The sequence below is a fragment of the Dermacentor variabilis genome, chromosome 4 (assembly GCF_050947875.1).
Source record: "Dermacentor variabilis isolate Ectoservices chromosome 4, ASM5094787v1, whole genome shotgun sequence".
NCBI lineage: Eukaryota > Metazoa > Arthropoda > Arachnida > Ixodida > Ixodidae > Dermacentor > Dermacentor variabilis.
In genome coordinates this window covers 153,396,178-153,416,420 of record NC_134571.1, presented here as the reverse complement: position 1 = coordinate 153,416,420, position 20,243 = coordinate 153,396,178, and the positions used below count along the sequence as shown (strand labels likewise).

General features: G+C 45.8%; 1 protein-coding gene across 2 annotated transcripts in view; it reads right to left on the bottom strand.

Moving 5' to 3' along the window:
* LOC142579899 (cell adhesion molecule Dscam1-like) overlaps positions 1-20,243 on the bottom strand; it is a 204,079-nt gene that overhangs the window by 56,891 nt on the left and 126,945 nt on the right. For both annotated transcript variants that reach the window (XM_075690570.1, XM_075690571.1), the window contains exons 9-11: positions 17,988-18,392; positions 10,128-10,289; positions 834-1,121 (exon numbers count right to left, since the gene is read on the bottom strand). In XM_075690570.1, coding sequence (XP_075546685.1) covers positions 834-1,121; positions 10,128-10,289; positions 17,988-18,392 — 855 coding nt within the window. The remainder of the gene's footprint in view (positions 1-833; positions 1,122-10,127; positions 10,290-17,987; positions 18,393-20,243) is intronic.

Genomic DNA, 20,243 nt, shown 5'->3' with positions numbered 1-20,243 from the left:
TTCTTTAAACACAGATTCTATTTCAGCCTCTATGTACTCCCAACATTATACTATGCATCTACACACGGCCATAAAAACTTCTGCTTCACATCGCAGGGTCAGTAGACCCCATTCACCTATCTACATGCACAGTGTATACATTATCTATGCATACTCCGTTCGCCTATGTCGCCGTTGTCTAGTTTTTATTTCTATAAAATAGGCATTCTGGTTTAAAATTTATAACCGCACTCTCACCTTACACACTTTTCCTACAGCGTGTCCTCTGTAATCCTAATTGTACTCGCTTCGCTACCCATGTAATTTGCTCTTGCCTGGTATCCATACTAATTATGGCAGATCCGATTTGCTGTATCCATATGAATTTGGAACAGCATACACGCATGGGAAATCTGTAGCTTCCTTGGGAATGTTAAAAAGCATCCTGAACTTATTTTTGCTTTTCAAGCTCAAATATCGTCATGCACTTCTGAACGTTATTGAAGGGTTGCTTTTTGGCAAAGCTATGTATGTATTACGTGATATGTATGCTCTCATCCGTTTCAATCTTCGTGGTTTCACTCATTTTACTTGCCCAAGTGGTCCCGCCAATCGCTAATACACCTTGGCACCTCCTTCTGTTTATCCATAAGCATGTATTTCTTCTAATGTATGCAAAAAATTTCATTTTCAATTTGCATTTTTCTTAACATCATCTAGAACATTGCCTAGCCCGTTCGTTCTATAATTCACGCGGCTGTTCCCATGTCCTTTAGCGTTACATTGTAAAGACTCAGAAACACACAGGCTCATTATGAATGAGAGTTGCTTATGTTCCTTGGTGTAATTCTCACCGTGCACGACGAGCTCCACGCTGCGGTTCACCGAAGACGCATCGTTGGAGACGAAGCACGTGTACTCGCCATGGTCCGCGAATCGAACCCGGCCGATCTTGATAATAGACGAGTCGTCCGTGGTCTCGATGACCCGCTCGCCATGGGAGCCAATCCGAAGGCCATTCTTCAGCCACCGGAAACGTAGCGGAGGGTCGCCCTTGGACACAGAGCACATGAGACGAGACCGGCTGCCCTCCTCCACCTTGACCACGTCGGGAAAGAAGTGCTCGTCGATCGTTGGAGCCACTGTCGAACAAGCAAAGTGACACGGGCAAACCGCTCACGTAAGCCTCTGAAAAAATTAAATGATTTAGTATCTGCGGTGTGACGTGCTACAGCCACGATATCACTTTTCGCACGCCGTCGCAGGAACCGCCGGAATCCTTTTGACCGCCTCGGTTTCCATTGTATGCACCCAATGCCGAGCGCACGAACGTTCTTTTTTTTTTTCAATTTCGTCTCTAGCCACATGTGGAAGGAAAACTAACACGCAACCTTGTATTGCAACGGTTGCTTAGCTACTCCACTTCATGGTCAGTATTAGAAAAACGCGGTGCTTTCGCGATTGACCAGCAGTCAGGAAACAGTATTATTATGCCGAACGCTTGGATGAGTGTCGGGTAGACAAACGCTGCCCTACTAGCGAAAGTTGTTGTACGGAATAACTTTTCAAAACACAGGAAAATTTATATGTGTTATGATGGTGATTTATTGACACCCTTCGTGAAACGTGGCGATTGAAATAGTCACCTAGACTGCTTGAGTTATTCAGGTCTACTACACACGCTTTCCATTTTACCATGTTGCGTACATCTCCTAATCTCTTATCTTTCTTAAACTTTCTATATCTACCTTGTACCGCTACCTATACCTATGACAGATATGGTTCTATCGATCTCTTGTCAGATTTTTTACCACACTACTGTAAATGTCCTTGCTTATCTAAAGTGCTGACGGGTTGCTTTCATCCACTTTAAATGCAGGTGCTTCTGGGAGGTGTACGTGAACTACTGGTCTCGCTGGGTGAAGACCTTCGTATTCCATTAGGACGTGCTTAGTTTGTATCCGTATTTTCGCTGAAGCAGACACACGCTCCACCTTGTTGCGAAAATTTGCTCCGGCATGTTTTCGTCCTTAGGTAAAGGCCAAATTATTAACGCACTGCCCTTTGCGTTGTCGTACAAATTTGCCCTCATAATTTAGTACTTAGCATTCTTAAAACTTTCCAAAATCCTTTCTCTTTCCATTTTTTTTCTTTCCAATATATTGTCTCTCTTTCTCTCACCTCCTTTTTATGACTCGTGGTTTTACACTTACACTCTCAATTACCCTGCACTTTTCCGACCTCCTCTTCTCTTCTGTGTCCGCGCTTTTGAGGTACCGATATTTGTGTACTTTAACCGCTCATTTTGTTTTTCATCAATGTTTTTGAGCCTTTCTTCGAAACTAATTTTGCTCTGAGCTATCCTGACTTGAAAAGAGGCCCGACCCATGTCACTATGCACAGCTTCTTTTGTGCTTCTATCGTGGGCTATCAACGCCAGCTGGCCCACCAATCTTTGGCTAGCTTCCAACTACGACAAGATATTAACTTTTATGCACAAAATGGCGTTTCCGAGCCTTAGCGCTGGCACCATTACTCCTTATATATGTATATAAGGAATAATGTATAAAAGGAGTAGTTACATGTAACACCTGATATTTATCTTAGTGCAAAGTCCCCCTATGTTTCGTTATTGCTGCATTGCGTATGAGTATACGCATGTGGTGTGCCTTCTGGTGACAGCCGTTATAATAATAATAATAATAATAATAATAATAATAATAATAATAATAATAATAATAATAATAATAATAATAATAATAATAATAATAATAATAATAATAATAATAATAATAATAATAATAATAATAATAATGTTGGAAGTGTTGTTGTTATTGCTGTCACTTCTACTTCCAGGCATTTGCGTGAAATTTCCCACGAAGGTTTTTCCAATATACTGAAGAAGCTGTAGAGCTCCAGCGTCAATGCATGAACGATCCGGTTACCACATTACAATGGACAGCTGTGCATCCCAAGCACTACCTTAGCAGCCTTGGTGATCTGCGAAAGAACGTCTTAAAATGCATGGCGATAATAAAACTTTTAGAGAAGAAAGTCGATCTGAACCCTGAGATGATGAGGCTTTGATGTTACAGAGCGTCCTTAACTACCACATTAGGCGATGCCTGCACACATATCCATGCTGTTTTGTTGTACGTTATGAGTATACGTCACAGCAATGTTTTGTGGGGGTCTTCGCCTCATTCTCTTGGAAATAGGATGTCGGTTATCGCCTCTCACCTGAATTATGAAATATTTCAGAGCCGCAAAACGATACTTTTATTCTGCCAGTCTGTCTTAACATTCAAGTCGAGTAGAATGCAGCCGTTTCTACTGACAACAAGCTGCGTCTCGCCGTTACGCTGCCGGCATCTCCTCGAAGAAATGCATGGAAATTGTGGAACATATACAATAGCACCGCAACAACAATTTAACCACAAACTGGCGCAGGCGTTGTCTATGTTACTCCCGACCGACGTTCCAGTTGAATCAACAAGGTGTCCGCCTGTAATCGTAAAAAGTTATCTTTTCGCCTACGTTCCTACCTATTGGGTTTTCCTGGCTACTGATTCATTGGCAAAGCTGTGGACACGATTCTGCTGGAATGGGAGCCTGTGATTCCCACTACTAGTAAATAAAATTTATTTGGCTTTTGTGCCTGATAAATTGATGTTCAATATGCTTAAATGTATTGAACTGTTACGTCGTGCTTCTACCCCATATGTTTACTTCAACATTGCAGCAGAGTGCTGCACCCTGGTCTGGTATTACCTCACCAAGAGATTGCGAGGCGGAAAAAAATGGTTGTAGTTCATAAATAAGGCCACACTCATTTCGCCCAGTGCCTGCTGACCTGTCTCAATATTGAGACACACAAGTAAAACTAAGAAATGTGCAGTACAGTGGTGTTTTAGGGAGTTCTCAACAAGTACTTAGTTTTTAGCACTTCGCAGCAAGGCTTCTGGAAACATTTTTCCTTGGAAAGAACGGCTCTTGAGGTTAAGTTATAATTTTTTTGTGAAGGCTGGCTTAATTTGTGATACAAAGAACGTTCCTGCCTCTATGTGCCAAGGTATACTACTTGTAAGGTAGGCTAACTGAACATAAACCGCGACAAATTCTCCTGGAACTATATTTTCGCAGAAACCAAATGTTTCAGCTCACAGCAACCTTAGTAGCTATGGTGTTGGACTGCTAACCACGAGGTCGTGGTATCGAATCCCAGCCTCTGCGGCCGCATCTTGAGGGGGGCGAAATGCGAATACACCCGTGTACTTAGATTTAGGTGCACATTAAAGAACTCCAGGAGGTCCAAAGTTCCGGAGTGCCCCACTGCAGCGTGCCTGAGGATCATAAAGTGGCTTTGAAACGTAAAACCTCATAATTTGAGCAGTGTACGCTGAACAAATAAAATAATGGCGTTTTACTTGCCAAAGCAACGATCTGATTAGAAGTCGCGCCGTAGTGGAGGACTCCGGAATAACTTGCAGTACCTGGGGCTCTTTAGCGTGCACCTTAGTATAAGTACACACGATTTTTTTTTCGCACGTATACCCCGTCGAAATGCGGCCGCCATGGTTTGGACTCGATGCCACGACCTTGTGCTTAGCAGCCCAACACAATAGTCACTAAGCAACCACGGCGGGTCAATACACGCTCGTGTGGCGAACCTTTCAGGTACCGCTTGTGTTTTTACGTCTATTGATGTCCTCGCTAGGTACATCGCTTACGCGTCAATAAACATATCTGCTCATGGCTGCGTATTCTATCATGTGATAACGAATTTCGCTGAGGTCTGCTATGACTAATGCATCAAATCCGGCTACTTTGCATAAATCGCAATCACGGAACAGGACATCTGGTCCTTCTGGTTGAACTGATCTTATTTTAAAGTATTGCAGACCACGCGTGGATAGAAAGATGCCGAAACCGTGCGCATTTTACTCCCATCCCGTGTAAACTTTATGCGTTCTATTCTGCCGCTCTCACCGATAACTAATTTTTTGACCGATTGATTGACGCTGTACTCACACAACTGTCATTTTCCTTGACATGCTTAGGTTGTATGCTTTGGTCGTACAAGTTAAATATAAACAATAGAAACCTAATCATCTCCTTCTATTCAGAAGGTAAAAAAGCGCGTAAAAGCTTCAATCACTAAATCATGATTATGCCAGTCTTCTCATGCCGCCGCGTCGCACTGTCGCTATCATGCCTCCATTGTCATGTTGTCGTCGTAATGCCGTCGTGATCGTGCCATCTTCGTCACTCCAAAATTGGTCATCCAACTCTCTCGTCATGTCGTTATAAGCCTTTCATGACTGTGATATGTTTGGTGCGCCATACAAAGTGCAGTCAATTGGGAGGTGAAAGGAGGATAACGAAGAATGCGCACGTGACGTGAATACCGTGCTGCACAAACGAAGACGTCGAAGAGCGTCGAGCACGAGAACGCGCGGTGCGAGCAAAGAAAAAAACGAGAAAAAACATCCCATCGGGAGTGCCCACAGAACTCGCAAGGGCCAATAACTGCTGAACACTGAGCTCTGACTGTCACTAATCCGAAAAACACACCAGGACCAGAGCGGACAAAAAAAGAGAGGCCACTGGCAAGAGAGCGGGAGCTCCAGTAAGCGACGCTGGGCGACGGTCGGACACTAGACCGAGAGACAAGCTGTCCCGTCCTGGGTCCGAGCCACCAGGATTTCATCCGAGCGAGGCCTCCGCCAGCATGTTCTTTTGCGTCAGAACTCCGCCAGGCCGTGGACTTCCGCTCCAGGCGTGGGGACTCCTGCACCCGTAGGCAGAGCAGGAACAGTCGGTCTACGAGTCCGAGCTTTGCGCACAGCTGCCTGTCCTGCACGTCCTCATGTCTCGCAGCTTCCACCTCAAGGTGCCACCAAGGTGACTGTCCCCGTCTCATGCAGGAGCTGCTACGCTCTGGTCACGAACAAGTAGGTCAGCCGCATCAATATTTGTTTATGAGACAAACGCCGCTTCTTTCATCGCTTCGCCGCCGCCCTTCAACGGTTCAACTGCTACCAGTGCGAGCGCTTGCGGTATGCCCTAAGTCTTACTCTGTTGGTACTATTCTAGCTCCAATAGTATTTCTGTCTTGTAGTGAATTTTGACGAAGTCCTTATTCCATATTTTCTTCTCATGCCGGCAATTATAAATGTTTTGTTTACTTTCTGGAACGAACGGCTTAGTTCTCGATTGGCTTCTCTGTGGTCCTGCCATAGGTACCCATTTTAAACAATAAAAAAAAGAACCTGTTTCACAGTGATACCGTCGTCGCCAGGCTGTGTTATCTTATACTCGTTCTCATGCCACTGTTCTCATGCCGTTGTCATGCCACAGTCGCCACTGCATCGTCACCTTATAGTCTTCGCCATGCCGTCGTCTGAATGCGATCGCCGTCGTTTGTCGTCATTATTGTAACCTTGACATCCGATCCTCGTCATGCGGCCATCGTCATACCGTTGTCGTCATGCAATCACCATCATGCTTTCCTTTCACGTTATCACTTCCATGCCGCCATACCATTGTCGTCATGGCACCTTCGTCTATCATTCTTTGTTCATCATACTAGCCTTATCATGCTGTTGCCACTCCATCGTGTATATGGCACGGTTGTTATGCTATCGCAGCTTTTGCGTCGTGGTGAAACAGACGCTATCATACATCCATCTTAACAAAAAAAAGTGCGCGAAAAAGTGCTCCCGTGCTTGTCGTTCCTCTTTTTCGCGCACTTTTTCGTTAATATTGAACCACACCAACTCGCCCAGCTCTCAGTTTTGATGACTGTCACACATCCGTTGACATACTGTGGTCGTCGTGCCGTCTTGGTCGTGCCATCATCTTCCTTCCCGCGTCTTCATAGGGTCGTCGCCATGGCATCCTCGTCACGCCATCTTCGGCCCAAATTCTTCATCATCTCATTGTCTTAATGACGTCGTCGTTACATTGGAATCGCTGCAAGATCGTCATAGTTTATGAACACCTCATTAGTGCCATGCCGTAATTGTAATATGCCTTTTTCACTTCCGTAAAATCATTCATTCTTCATTCTGTCGCCACTGTGTCGGGGTCACACAGTCGCCGTCATGCCTCTGTGCCCATGGGCGACCAAGGGAGTGCCGTAACAAAGTGGTGCGACGATATGCGAGTAGGTGGCATATAGCCGAAGCAGCGAAAGTCTCATAGTTACCATTAAACATGCTAAATAGCTTTTACATCAGGAGTAGCATTGTCGCTGGATTTATCGATTGATATTGGCATTACCATCGACCGTCATCGTGAGATGAATTCTGCCACAAATATTTTATTAGAACATTACCCGCCTGAGCGCCAGTGGTATTCTACCAGATCATCGGATTTAAGGCGCTTTGTTTGCTGCTTTTAAAGAAAAGAGTCGTCTTTTGACGCGCCACTCATCAACAAGTAACGGGGACATAGCGGCTCAATGCTTCGCACCCTTCGCGTCAGGCAGGTAGCGCGTATTTTCGCAGCAGCGGCAGTGCAAGTCGCACGTCTGACTATATATATTTTTTTAATTTAAGCGATTAGCATAAGTTGCCTACTTCAGCCGTCTGAGGTAGGAAAATGGTTGAAGTAGCCAGAGAATGCTAATCACATCAAAAGAAAAGGATATACATTCGACATGGCATTCGCTTATGTTTCAGCGAAAAAATTCTGTACTACCGAGCAAACAACGCTGTCTTTAAATCTCGAAGTCGAAATCGCGAACAAAAGTGTCAAAGCACTGTGATAAACTTTGCAGTCATTGTACATGCTTCGTGCTTTAGGCGAAAGTGCCACTTTTCTTTAGGCTATAAACACTCGTGTAAACACATTTTCTTGTCTATGGTGTTTTCAATCTGTGACTTCCCTACGATGCCTGTAGAATATATCCCATTAATCAAGACTGAAAGGAGCCCGTTGTTTTATTATTGAACGTAATTCAAGCAGTACCCTGAAAGGTTACGCTGCACTGCATAACAACTTGGAACTTCGGACAGTCAGATAACATGACTTAAGGAAACATTTAGAAGAACTTCGATGATATTCAATGAGCAACTTGAAGGTGCTTCAACTAGATGAATTGTTAAGCGTATGAAATACAAGGACGCGCATATTTTGCCTAAGATGTGCGAGGAAAGATTTTGGACTCATCGCTGCACTGTTCTTGCTAAAATTTCGCAAGGCGAACGCGTTATGAACTCAATTCGTTTAGTGCGACTCTCGGCGCACTAATTTGATTATTATTTAAGCGAAAAAATCAAACTTACCATTGCTTATGGTGATTAACGCTGCTTCCACGATGGCCCATGCATAAACTTGTGTCGCCGCCTGACGTCAGGTGCAGAACGTAGCCGAAAAGACAAGGTCCAATGTGTTGCCCGTTTCTCTAAAGAACAGGTGTCAACCGTGCTTAGCAAGCTGGATTCTGCAGCTGCCGGCAGGTGGCGGCACAAGTTTACAGTTACAGCCTGAACCAAGCAATTGAAAGTGCCGACGGGTACACTTAATGGGGTAGACTTGGAAGAGCGATTGTTTCTGCGAACTTTGAACAAGAACAGTGCCGCGGTATGCTTAAACTATTTTTCAGAACATCTTAGTGGGCCCCTCACCAGGCCCCATAGCAAATTTTTATTATACGTGGCAAGTTGTTTCGTGTTGACTAGGGAGCGTTCTGCCCCAAAAAGTTTTCAGATCGGCTCATTATATGCCGATAAAGAAATATTTCATCTCCGCAAACTCATTATTTCCGCAGGCGAGCTCCACTGCAAGCGAGACGCTGTTTCCGCAGACAGTCTAGCCACCACAAGCTAAATTCCTTCCCTGTGTGCTCCCATACCGGACCTCGAGGATCGCGGGACGCATGCGTTACGGGCCTCGCGTTAATTTTTTTTCTCCTCGCTTTTTTCTTTCTTTCTTTTTGCAGCGCTGCGCACTTCCACTGACGGCGTTGCGCGCGAGTTGTGAATATCTCGCTTTGCGCAGCGCACGATTTTGCGCGCTGCGCACAAGCACACATGAGTAGCGGTATAATTCAGTGCTACACGAATACTGAGGCAGAACAAGCGGATCGCAGAGCATGATCACGTGCTGGAAAACGGTAGAACATCTTATGATTCGGGTGACTGCGCGCGTGATTGCATGACCGTGGGAAATAACGGACGAAGCGGAAATACGTCGCTCTTCCCACGGGGCGAAGTGATTGATTGATTGATTGATTTGCTCCGTCACAGTACAGTGTAACATGAGGCGGAAGGAAAAGCCGTTCAAATGACGGCTTGAGGGATCCTCCGCCCCCTTTGTGAACAATGGCAGCAGCTGAAAGACGTCACAATAACACGTAATATCACAATATCAAGTAAAACAAAGACACGTAGACATTTTGTTTGTGTGTTTTATTACTTCTCTAAACCTCAATTAAATTCAAGCAACAGACCACACAAATAGCAGATGGTGCGTTGAATAATTCTCGAAGTGACGTGTCACTACGAGCGACGTCACACTGCGGACACGAGTACGTAGGCGCAGGGACACGAGTACGTCGCCGTACGGCGTGGAGCACGGTCGCCGCGAAGGAAAGGGAAAACCGCGTTTGGATTGAAATTTCAAACCTTTCCGCAGCACGTAGAGATGTAATACTTTGCAGTCCCGATCGTTAGCGTGCATCGTATTATCTGCGCTTGTCAGCCAAAAATTCCAGACCTGGCGAGGTCCGGCCCTTTAAGGGATATATGCACATCGCAGTAAAGCGCTGCCAGCTCCCCCATGCTAAGGTGTTTGTGGTGTAAAAAAGCATTGAACATTGTCTGCGAGTCACGTCATCTTATAACACACCTTGCAAAACATGTGATAAAATTATGGCGATTTTCCATAGTATCACGATTCCTAAGAGGATATGTGTGTGTAATAATAATGAGCCTATACTTTGCGTGCTTATGTCAAAAATATCTACATTTCCTGGATGCCACATTGCCTGGTGTCTACTGAAGCAATTGAGAGAGCAGGTGGGCCTTCCTGCCCGTTGCCTCAAAAAAAGAAATTCGAGTATTGCTACATTGGATAGAACATATCCCAATAATGTTTAATTCTTTCGAACAAACACCGGTTTAATAGGTACCAGCACTCACCGACTACGGAAACGTAGGTTGAGCCGCTGGCCACGAGCTGCGATTGTCCCGTGATGACACACGTGTATTCGCCTTCATCACCAAACTTCTGCGCCTGTTGAACCAGAAGGCGCCCTCTATTGTCCACGGACTGGCGATAGTTGACAGGAAGCACCATCCCCGCTGAAAAGAAGAGGGCCAGAAAAGAAAGCAAGCAAGAAATTAAAGGCCGAAGCAATGGAAGTTTAGGTAGTAATAATCACGGATTTCTACGCGCATGGTTTCCCGAGTATTACATTTTAAGTAATTATTTATTTCTTTAAATAAATAATTATATTATTTTATTAATTATTAAATAAATAATTGATTGTATAAATAGTTATTTAATTAATTAATCAACTAGCTACTTAGTCGATAAATAAATAAATAGACTATTAATTAGTTGATTATTTATTAGTTATTTATTAATTAATTTAACATTAACTTTAAGGCCGCTAGTGGCATTGCACAAGGAGGGGATATAGGGGAAATGTCAATGTACAATTCAAGAAAAGATAGGGAAAATGAAATACCAGTATAGTACCAGTTTAATGAATAAATAGCAATACTAAAAGGCAAGTGACTCCACAATATGGAAAAGCGATTACGTAGAACTGTTAGAATAAATAAACGAAAGGGCATTTTCTATGTTTGTTCATTGTGTTCATATATGCCGAAACAGTTTATTCATATGCTTTTGCTGCGCTGCTGATAGTAACACGCACGCGCACATGTCTGCATTGAATACATATTGTAACATATACAGGTGATATATTTGCAAAGCACCCGCCGTGGTTGCTCAGTGGCTATGGTGTTGGGCTGCTGAGCACGAGGTCGCGGGATCGAATCCCGGCCACGGCGGCCGCATTTGGATGGGGGCGAAATGCGAAAACACCCGTGTGCTTAGATTTAGGTGCACGTTAAAGAACCCCAGGTGGTCAAAATTTCCGGAGTCCTCCACTACGGCGTGCCTCATAATCAGAAAGTGGTTTTGGCACGTAAAACCCCAAATATTAAAAAAATTAAATTATTTGCAAAGCAAGGCGCACAACGCTGCCACAGTGGTAGGGCTAGCGAGTTCACACCTGATAGTGACACCATCGTCATCAGCATTATCGAAGCCCCGGCCACAGGATCGCCGCTCATTATGTTATGCGCCCGCGGCACAAACACAGTCCTGGTGGAATTAAGCATCGGGTCGAAAGTGGGTATCGTATGGTTTCAGGCGAGAGACGTGGACTATGCCACTCCTGATTGTGTGGCAGCCGGTTACTTGGGATATAGCGGAGCGATCGCATGGGCCATGTTAGTGACTTTGAGTATGGCACGGTAGGGATCAATTTAACGTTAGATAGCTTTTTCGCATACATTACGCGACGTGACGGTAACCACAGCAAGACGAGCGATCGAACAGGAAAGTGTACCTCCTTGTGTTGGTGGTCATCAAGACACTTTTGATTAGCCTGTGAAGCCGATAAGCGATCAGGGGCAACCTAGCTGGCAATGCGAGCCGTCGCAAGAGCATCACGGGCATACGCAGTAGGTGAATCTACGGGAGGATGGAGTATGGTGTCCATGGGCAATGGTAGGTCGTAGAAATACAGTAGACGAAAGGACGAAAAGAGAGCAGTGTCGTGACAGGAATATTTATTTGCGAAAATCACCAAAGGCACGTTATCCTCCCAGTCCACGTGGTCCTCAGACACGAATAGAGCAATCATACCTGTGAAGGTATGGTTAAGGAGTTCAGTGAGGTCGTTGTTTGTGGATGGTACGCTGTGGCGAACTGGTAATTGTTCTAGCAGGAACAAAGAATGTAGCCCACTGTATTAGATTGGAAGCAATGGCCGCAGTCCGTGGAGTGCCATGGCGCAGGATGACATTGTCAATAACGAAATAGCCTACGTGCGTACTGCAGATGGTGGGCAGTGCTCGTGTCACAGCGCACCGCGTTGAGCAGTCAACAGCGACTACAATGCATCTATTGTGAGTGTTTGGAACGGGAAAAGGCCCTAGATGTCCAAGACCTAGCTGGAAAAGTGGTCAAGCAAAAATCTCAAAGGGCTGAAGGCTTCCAACAGGCAGTAAGGCAGGTGTTTTGCGATTCTGCTAGGTATCACAAGCCACCACGTACCGTCCCGCAGAACGGTAGAGAGTATAGGCCAAAAGAAGAGCCGCCGGTTCATGATGGAGCTGCCCCAAAACAGCAAAGCGAAGAAGCGCGTGGACAACAAGCAGGAGCTCAGAGCCTTCAGGACAACCTGTGTAGTGGTGTGAGGTGTCTTTGTAAAGCACAAACATCCGTAGGAAAAGGCCAAGGTGTGGAGAGTTGAGACCGTCTATAACGGACCACAAAAATAAGTCGCGGAGCTTTTCAGGGGCTATGTGGACGTAGTCTGTACCGGGAGAACGAAGGCTTTAGGCTCATCTTCCAGTGCTTTAGGGGAATTGGCTGGATATTTAGACAAACAGTCGACGCCTTCGTGTCAAGCCACCCAGTTTTGTAGGACACCGAGCATGTTTATTATTGTCAGAATAGCGCCGTATAGCCAAGACGAAAAGTGGGGTCCTTGAGCGAGGAAGGTCACTAAAGTGCATGGTGTTCTCTAATAACTGAGAAGTACCTGTCATACAGGTAAAACGGTAATTTTAATACCCGTCACGGTGGCTTAGCGGCTATGGTGCTGGGCTGCTAAGCACGAGGTGGTGAATCACATCGCCACTGCGGCGACCGCATTCCGGTGTGGGTGAAATACAAGAACGCCCGAATTCCATGCATTGGAGCTGCATTAAAGACGCCCTGGTGATCAAAATTAATGTGGAGTTCCCCCACTATAGCGTGCCTCATAATCATATCGTGGTTTTAGCACGTAATAACCCAGAATTCAATTCAATTTTGGATGGCCCAGACGAGAGCTAAGCAACAGCGTTCTGTGAAGGAGTAATTTTGTTCTGACGGCAATAGAAGGCGGCTTGTGTGCCGTGCTATTCTGCGACAGATGTGACTGCATGCCTGCAGCGTCAACAAGGTGGCAGAGTACCCAGATGTCATGGTGAACGCAGCGATATTTCGACGAGTCAAGCTGGATGTCGACGAGTCAACAATGAGGTTGTCCAGTTAGCAAAAGCATATGGGCCACTTTAAGCTTCGAAGAGGAGCGTCCACCATGCGCTCGAAAATAGTAGGAGCGCTACATAGGCCAACAGGCATCAGTTTAAATTGATCGAGGTCATCTCGAGTCACCAAGGCGGTCTTTTCTCGGCCTTAGCCGTCCACAGCAATTTGTCGTTAACCTGATCGAAGGTAAATTGAAAAGAAACATTTAGTGCCGTGCAAGCAGTCCAGTGCACGATCAATAAGCTGCACAGGATACACAACCTGCTTCGTAATCTGGTTTAGGTGGCGTAGTGACACAGGATAACCAGCTGTTGTGCTCGTCATTGACAAGTACGACGGGTGATGCCCAAGGACTGCACGAGGGCTCAAATACGCCTTTACGAAGCGCATTATTCACTTCCTGTTGTATAAGAACATGCTTCGGAACTGGCACACTGTAAGGGCGTCGGATAATGGGACTACTATTGCCAGTGTGAATGTTGTAAGTGACGGTGGAAGTCTAGCCCAGAGGACGATCACCAAAGTCAGAGATGTCACGGTAGGAAACGAGGACCTGACAAAGAGTGGTGGCTTGTGCCGGAGCGAGTTTTCCGGGTGTGAGAGTTTAGAGTGGTGGCAGGACAAATCTGACGGTGTTGATGCCGGTTAAAAATAAAGTGGAGGATTTGGGGGTCAGGGCAGAAACCGAGTGGTCGGCCAGTGGGCTCAGGTGTGCGAGTGATATGCCATGTGGAAGAATCTGAGTCGGGAATCCAAATTTGAGGATTGCAAAAGAGATTCGGTTATTTGTAACTGTAACCACCTTGTTGGGGAGCGTGACTTTGCATGTCGTGGCGATCTAATGAACAGGGAACGCAACGTATTAGCCATCAGGTAGAGGAGGAAAAAAAACAACAGTTGGACGTATAGTGCGGTTTACAGCGGTAGCCGAAGAAACTCAACGGAGCGTGGGCGGTGTGGGCCGGCAGCAAGGTTGTCGGGGCAATAAGGTAGTTATACCTAGGGAGGTCCAGCGGAGCAGTCGATAAGGGCAGCGTGTGTGGACCGAAATTCGATTGCAAAGATGAGGTCGAGGGAGTTGCTCGAGGACAGAAAAAAATCAAAAAACAAAACCGGTGTCTAGTGACCGGGAATGGAGGAGCAGGTAGTGCAAATTCTAAGTAACGTAGGTGTTCTCCCGTCAGCTGCTCGAACTTGTCAAATCTTTCTTATGCATCTCGAACCAGAGTCGCGCAATGTGCCACAAATAGCAGGTGAGAGCTTCATGAATTATCGCTGGGTCCCATTTGTTCTTGTTGCTGACACACTCATGCTTTGTCAGCCAGTTATCGATGTCCGCGACGCGTGCATCGTTGAATGGCCCGGGATCACGAGAGTGCCCACACTGGGCCGCTTGGATGGTTATCGTGGTGGCAGCAACGTGCAAACCACTGCGAAGATCCAGTTCCCGGTGTTCTAGCGAGTTGAATCCCTACTACCACCAAGGATGTTACGGCAAGAAACTATATACGTAGGATATTTTTACAAGGCAAGGCTCACCACGCTGCAGCAACCAGAAGAGTATCGCGTGCACACCAGATAGACAAATGGTCTTTGTCGTCATCGTCCAACCCTTCAAGTACTGGCCACGCCAGACTATATATCGTCTCCCATATGCGCTCATTCGCATCAATAAAGAATACTCCATCGGTTTTTATATTCTTGCCGATTTAGCATTAGGACACAAAACTAGAGCAAACACAAACAGCAGTTGAGAACTAATCGTCCAAACAGTGCTTCATGGCCCTTGGACTGCTTTATGCGCGCCCACGGGAACGGAATGCCGAGGCTAGTAGCCTTTGCCTGCGCGGCCACCTTATTGTGAGACAGAGCACTGCGTATGAGAATGCCAATAGTAGAGTTAAATGCTTAATGCACCACGCGGCGCTCCCGTTTATTTTCTACACTGGCTCTCAGCACTGATTCTCACATTATGAAAACGGCATACAACTGGCGCATTTTTTTTTACATTTTACAAATCAAAATTGCTGATGTTGCACTCACAATCTTCTCATTCGAAATTATGGGGCGTATAGATTTAAATCGCATCCACCTTCTGATTCAGTTCACTCTAGTTGCATAGTCCAGTGATGATATATAAATCCTATCGCAGTTTTTCACATTTGCTTCCGAGGTTGTGCGTGTATTTTTGTTTACTCGAAAAAATACCTTGCAATGCGGAGCACATTATTTGTTTACTCGGAGTCCATAGTTGGTTCACCGTTTTCTGAATTGTCCTATTTTGCCATTGCGCTTCTACTGTGCCCTCGTTGAAATTGAGGAAAAACCATTTTCGTGCGAAGTTAAAGACCATTTCACTGCACCCTCCCTGTTCGTGCATAAAAGTGGTCAAGTAAGGTCCAATGAACTTTTCCAAGTAAAGTCAGGCTAGGCGACTATTGAGGGAAATGGTGTATGGTATACACAAGTGAATCAAACTGAGCGCATAAGAAAGCGTTCGACTGCATTTGTTATCTAATAGGCAGCTTTCATAGACTGCGCAGTGGTCGTCGTTAAAGAATTCTGGTCCCATACGACGACACTCGAAGATGCCCATGTAGACTAGCCGCGGAGTTAAGAAAATTTCGGAAAAGGGTGCCTTCGGAACCACGGAGCAATGGTTAGCAACTTCATGCTAGAAGAATGACGCCAGAGGGGACAATATTGAAGACATCTAGTTAGTTTCGTGAATTGCCGTGAATTTCAGGTGGGTAAGCCACACGTTAGCCCTTAAGGAGTCGACGGTGCTACGGCAGCATCGTGTGTTTCACTTCAGAGGCCATTCTTAGCTCAGCCCTTTTTCGAACGCATGACCAAGAGTACAATGCACCCTCTTACTCTTTGCGATTCATTTTCTATGTTTTAGTTGTTTATTTTATAAACGGGTATGATAATTAGGAAAACAACAAAATATTCTGAATCATTTCAAGTCTTTTTACTACAGGCAATGTATTGCTTCTGCACCGTTGAAGCCAGTGATGGCTCAAGGCATCACTGGCTTCAACGAAAAGAAATACTTGTGATATGCCACGTAATTCGGTGCAGCAGTACGTAAGAAAGCCGTTGTGGAACACATAGTGTATGGAATGGAACTGTTCTTGTCATTTTGGTTTTTCAGAAAAAAAAACAAGCTGGAATATTAGCTGATTATGTAACTATAATCTTAAACGAACAGTAAACAATAGCAAAGTGTTACATTCATTTTTTGAGACTAAGCAACCCTCAGTTTCATGATTAGTGACCTCCAGGTGAGCCGAAAAATAAGCAAAAACGAACAAAGTGCTTCAAGTTAAACGCATTACCTGCTCCTCATTTCGTAAATATTCAAAACTATATTGAGCACAATTTATTATTTGGTCGATCGGTTAGAAAACAATGCATTTGAAATCAATGAAGAACAGCACGGAGAATTTAGTCAATTTTTATGCTGACTCCTTGTTAAAATAGAGGAAAATACCTCGAAATGAGTAACATCCTAGTAGGCGTGTACACTGCAGATTTAGCCGCTAATGTGAGAAAGAGGACCTCTCACCTCCGTTTTATAGCGCAATAATCATAATATTTGGGGTTTTACGTGCCAAAGCCACTTTCTGATTATGAGGCACGCCGTAGTGGAGGACTCCGGAAATTTGACCACCTGGGGTTCTTTACCGTGCACCTAAATCTAAGCACACGGGTGTTTTCGCATTTCGCCCCCATCGAAATGGGGCCGCCGTGGCCGGGATTCGATCCCGCGACCTCGTGCTCAGCAGCCCAACACCATAGCCACTGAGCAACCACGGTGGGTGTTATAGCGCAATAACCAATGTGCTTGAACAAATTAAATGCAAAGTAAATGACACCAGGAATGCTCGGGCTCAGTTAGTTCTATACTGTTCATTTCTGCACCTTTAAAGTGGCGTCAATTCTAATATACATAACTAGACACTACGGACTTGCTTTGCCTGTGCAAGGCGGCATTGGATTGTTTTGCCTATGCCGCCTTGACGTGGTCTTTCTGCAGCTCGTCGCTGGGAACTTAGCTATCCTGTATCGCTATATCATCTAAGTTAGTGTATTATATGGCGACGCGAAGCATCTGGGTCATCAAGCTGACCCCGGTAATAGGCGCGCCATTCCGATCACATTTCGCCCGTTTATCTATATTGTGATGCCATTTTTTTCGCCATGTCCTGGTGCCTGAAACTATATTCGTTGGAAGGAAGTTTATCTTCTGTGATAGTGGCAGTGTTGCATGCAAGCTTTCACAAATATTAGAAACATGTTCAGCGTGGATGGGGGACATCAGTCAATCGTCACCACACAATACTTGCTCCAAAAAAACATGCTACACTCCCAGTGACATGCTATTTCTTGCAACCGTATCCTTTCAATCCTATGCGATAACGCACTTAGCGGCGAAACAAAAATAACACAGTAGATGATGTACAAGACACACGGTCTGTTGAGTGTCAGTGGCTAACTGGCACGCTAAGGAGCACGTTCACCTTCCTACTCACATCAAATAACCCACATTTTACGTACTAAATTTATGGAAAGTTATTCTTTGAGTTCACCGTTTGCAAATGTTCAGATTTTTTTTTGATATATCTGTTACATTGCGACGAAAACAGACCCGTTGTTCGGTATGGTTTGTTACTTTCTCAAGCATTAGAGTCAATCAAGTCCACGCGCACGCCACTCACCTTTCCGCCAGACGAGCGACTCTATGGGATAGCCGCCATAAGGACAACGTAGGGTCAGCAGGGTGCCAGAAACCACGGTGACATTACGCAGGGGTCGCACGAAAGGCGCTCCTTCAACGTCCACTCTCGCCGAATGAGCGTCCGTGGCGATGTCGTTGCGTGCCACGCAGCTGTACTCCCCGCTGTCCTCCAGTCTCGCATCTGAGATGTTGAGCACGGACTCCACGTCGGATGCGGCCCGCTCGGCGGTGATCTTGAGTCTCTGTGACGGGTACAGAAAGTCGCCATCGATGGCCCAGCTGATCTCGGGAGTTGGACTGCCACGTGCACGGCACCGGAGCGACAGCGCGTCCCCTCGCTTTACGGTCAGCGATGCGAAGGTCTCCTCCAAGGCTGGTGACATATCTGCGCTGGCGGAAGCAGATATGTGTGAAATTGAACACTTCGCCAGCTGCGCACGCAAGTTTGGCAGCCACAGTATCACGATCACGAAAGGGGACACGTTGAAAACGTTCATTTTTGGGTTGTTTTTATTTCTGTTCGTCTTGTCACTGCTAGGTGCTACGATGGCAAACTGAAATGGCAGCAGTAATAGCAAAATCTTGTTTTTTTTTTCAAAAGCAACACCGCATGAACTTTTGAATCCGAAAGCGTCAAATGGCCCACTGAGCGAAAAAGTCAGCTTCTATCACCTGAACAAGTGAAAAAAATAACAACCATCGTACTCTGTGAAGATGTAATGCCAGCGAAAGCTGATGACAGTCAAAGCTCTCAAACGAAAAGTAAGGTGTTTTCGCAGCCATTCCATCTTCACAGAGTGGAATGATTGTCATTATTTGCGTTGCGAGACTGGCATCGTTGCTCGTTCGGAGCTGCCCCGCTCGAGACTGTTGTTTTCGTTCAGCATCGCGGGAACGTTTTTCGTCGCTGGTCGTGTCGCGCCGGCGCCTTTTACATTCTCATTGATGTTCCCTCCAGCACTCCTCGTGCGCATGTTGTTCTACGGGTGTACGCACTATGCGTGTCCGTCCCGTCGATAACGCAGCTGTTTTTAGCGCCGATACATCTACGTCACGCTTTTGTTCACGACGGATGTTCTAATCTGTACCGCATTTTGACATCTGCGCCGCCGCACTGCACCCGTATGGGTCTTGTCAGAAATCGGGAAGTCCGTTTCTGTTGCTGGACGCCGAAAAAGGTATGGAAGGTTAGTCATATACAGCTTTCTCTGTAAACCGGCACCTAAATTCCAATTGGCTGCGATCCCACGTCTCGAGCGAGCCTCGACGAAGCAGAGCGTGCAACGGGTGCTCCTGCGATAGCGCCAGCTGTCGCGTTAGGGGGGAGGGCATCAGCCAGACGCCACGTCACCCTCGTTTTCGCTCTTGGAAGCCTGTGATGCGCACGTTTCTTCTTCACGCAAGCCTTCACCTGGTCCTAACTGCGCGTCGGCAAGGCGGAATCAAAACGCGCCAAGCTGGCCAAGCGTCTCAATGCGCACACTATAGCCCGCGACGAATTCATAGGTCGGACGACCTCAATGTGGTGTTAGATTAGGCATTGCTGATTTCGCATTCAAAACTCATAAGAAGTGCTTATACGTGCCCTCGGATTTTATTCCTAAAGACCCACGGCAACGAAATTTACCTTTACTTAAGTCTTTACACATGAATTGTAATTATATTCTGGAAGAAACTTTTACATAGCTGCAGCGTAGGTAATTGTACAATTTTCTGATCAGAAGCCTCTAGGTTGCACCTAAGGAGACGACTCGTACAACTAGTGGTTGACCGGCATGACTAACTACCGTATTCAAGAACGTTCAACGTTTCCTCAAGACTCAAGGTAGTTATTTATAGCGCCGCCCCTAGAGTATATATGATTTATGCAATTCATTGACACTCCAGAGCAGTGTTTGAAAGAGAGGGGTCTTCCTAAGCCGAAGGGTGGCATTTTGCTCAGCAGGATAGAGAGGAGGAACAGCTTCGAGTCGAGGGTAGCTGGAGAAAACGGGGGTAAGATCTAGCACGTAAACTTAGACATGTCTCATCAGGCAGCGGGAAACTGCAGGAATGTCCTGCCTAGAAGCGGTACGCTGTAAGTCATGGGTAACTTTCGAGTTTTCATGGAGGTATTTGTTCTTGCAATTTTACTATCAAAACGTCTACTGTTGCGATCTTCTCGCTATTCACGCAGTCGTATTAAAAACAAAAAGAAATCGTAAGAAGCTTGCTCTATATCTGAACTATCTGCGCG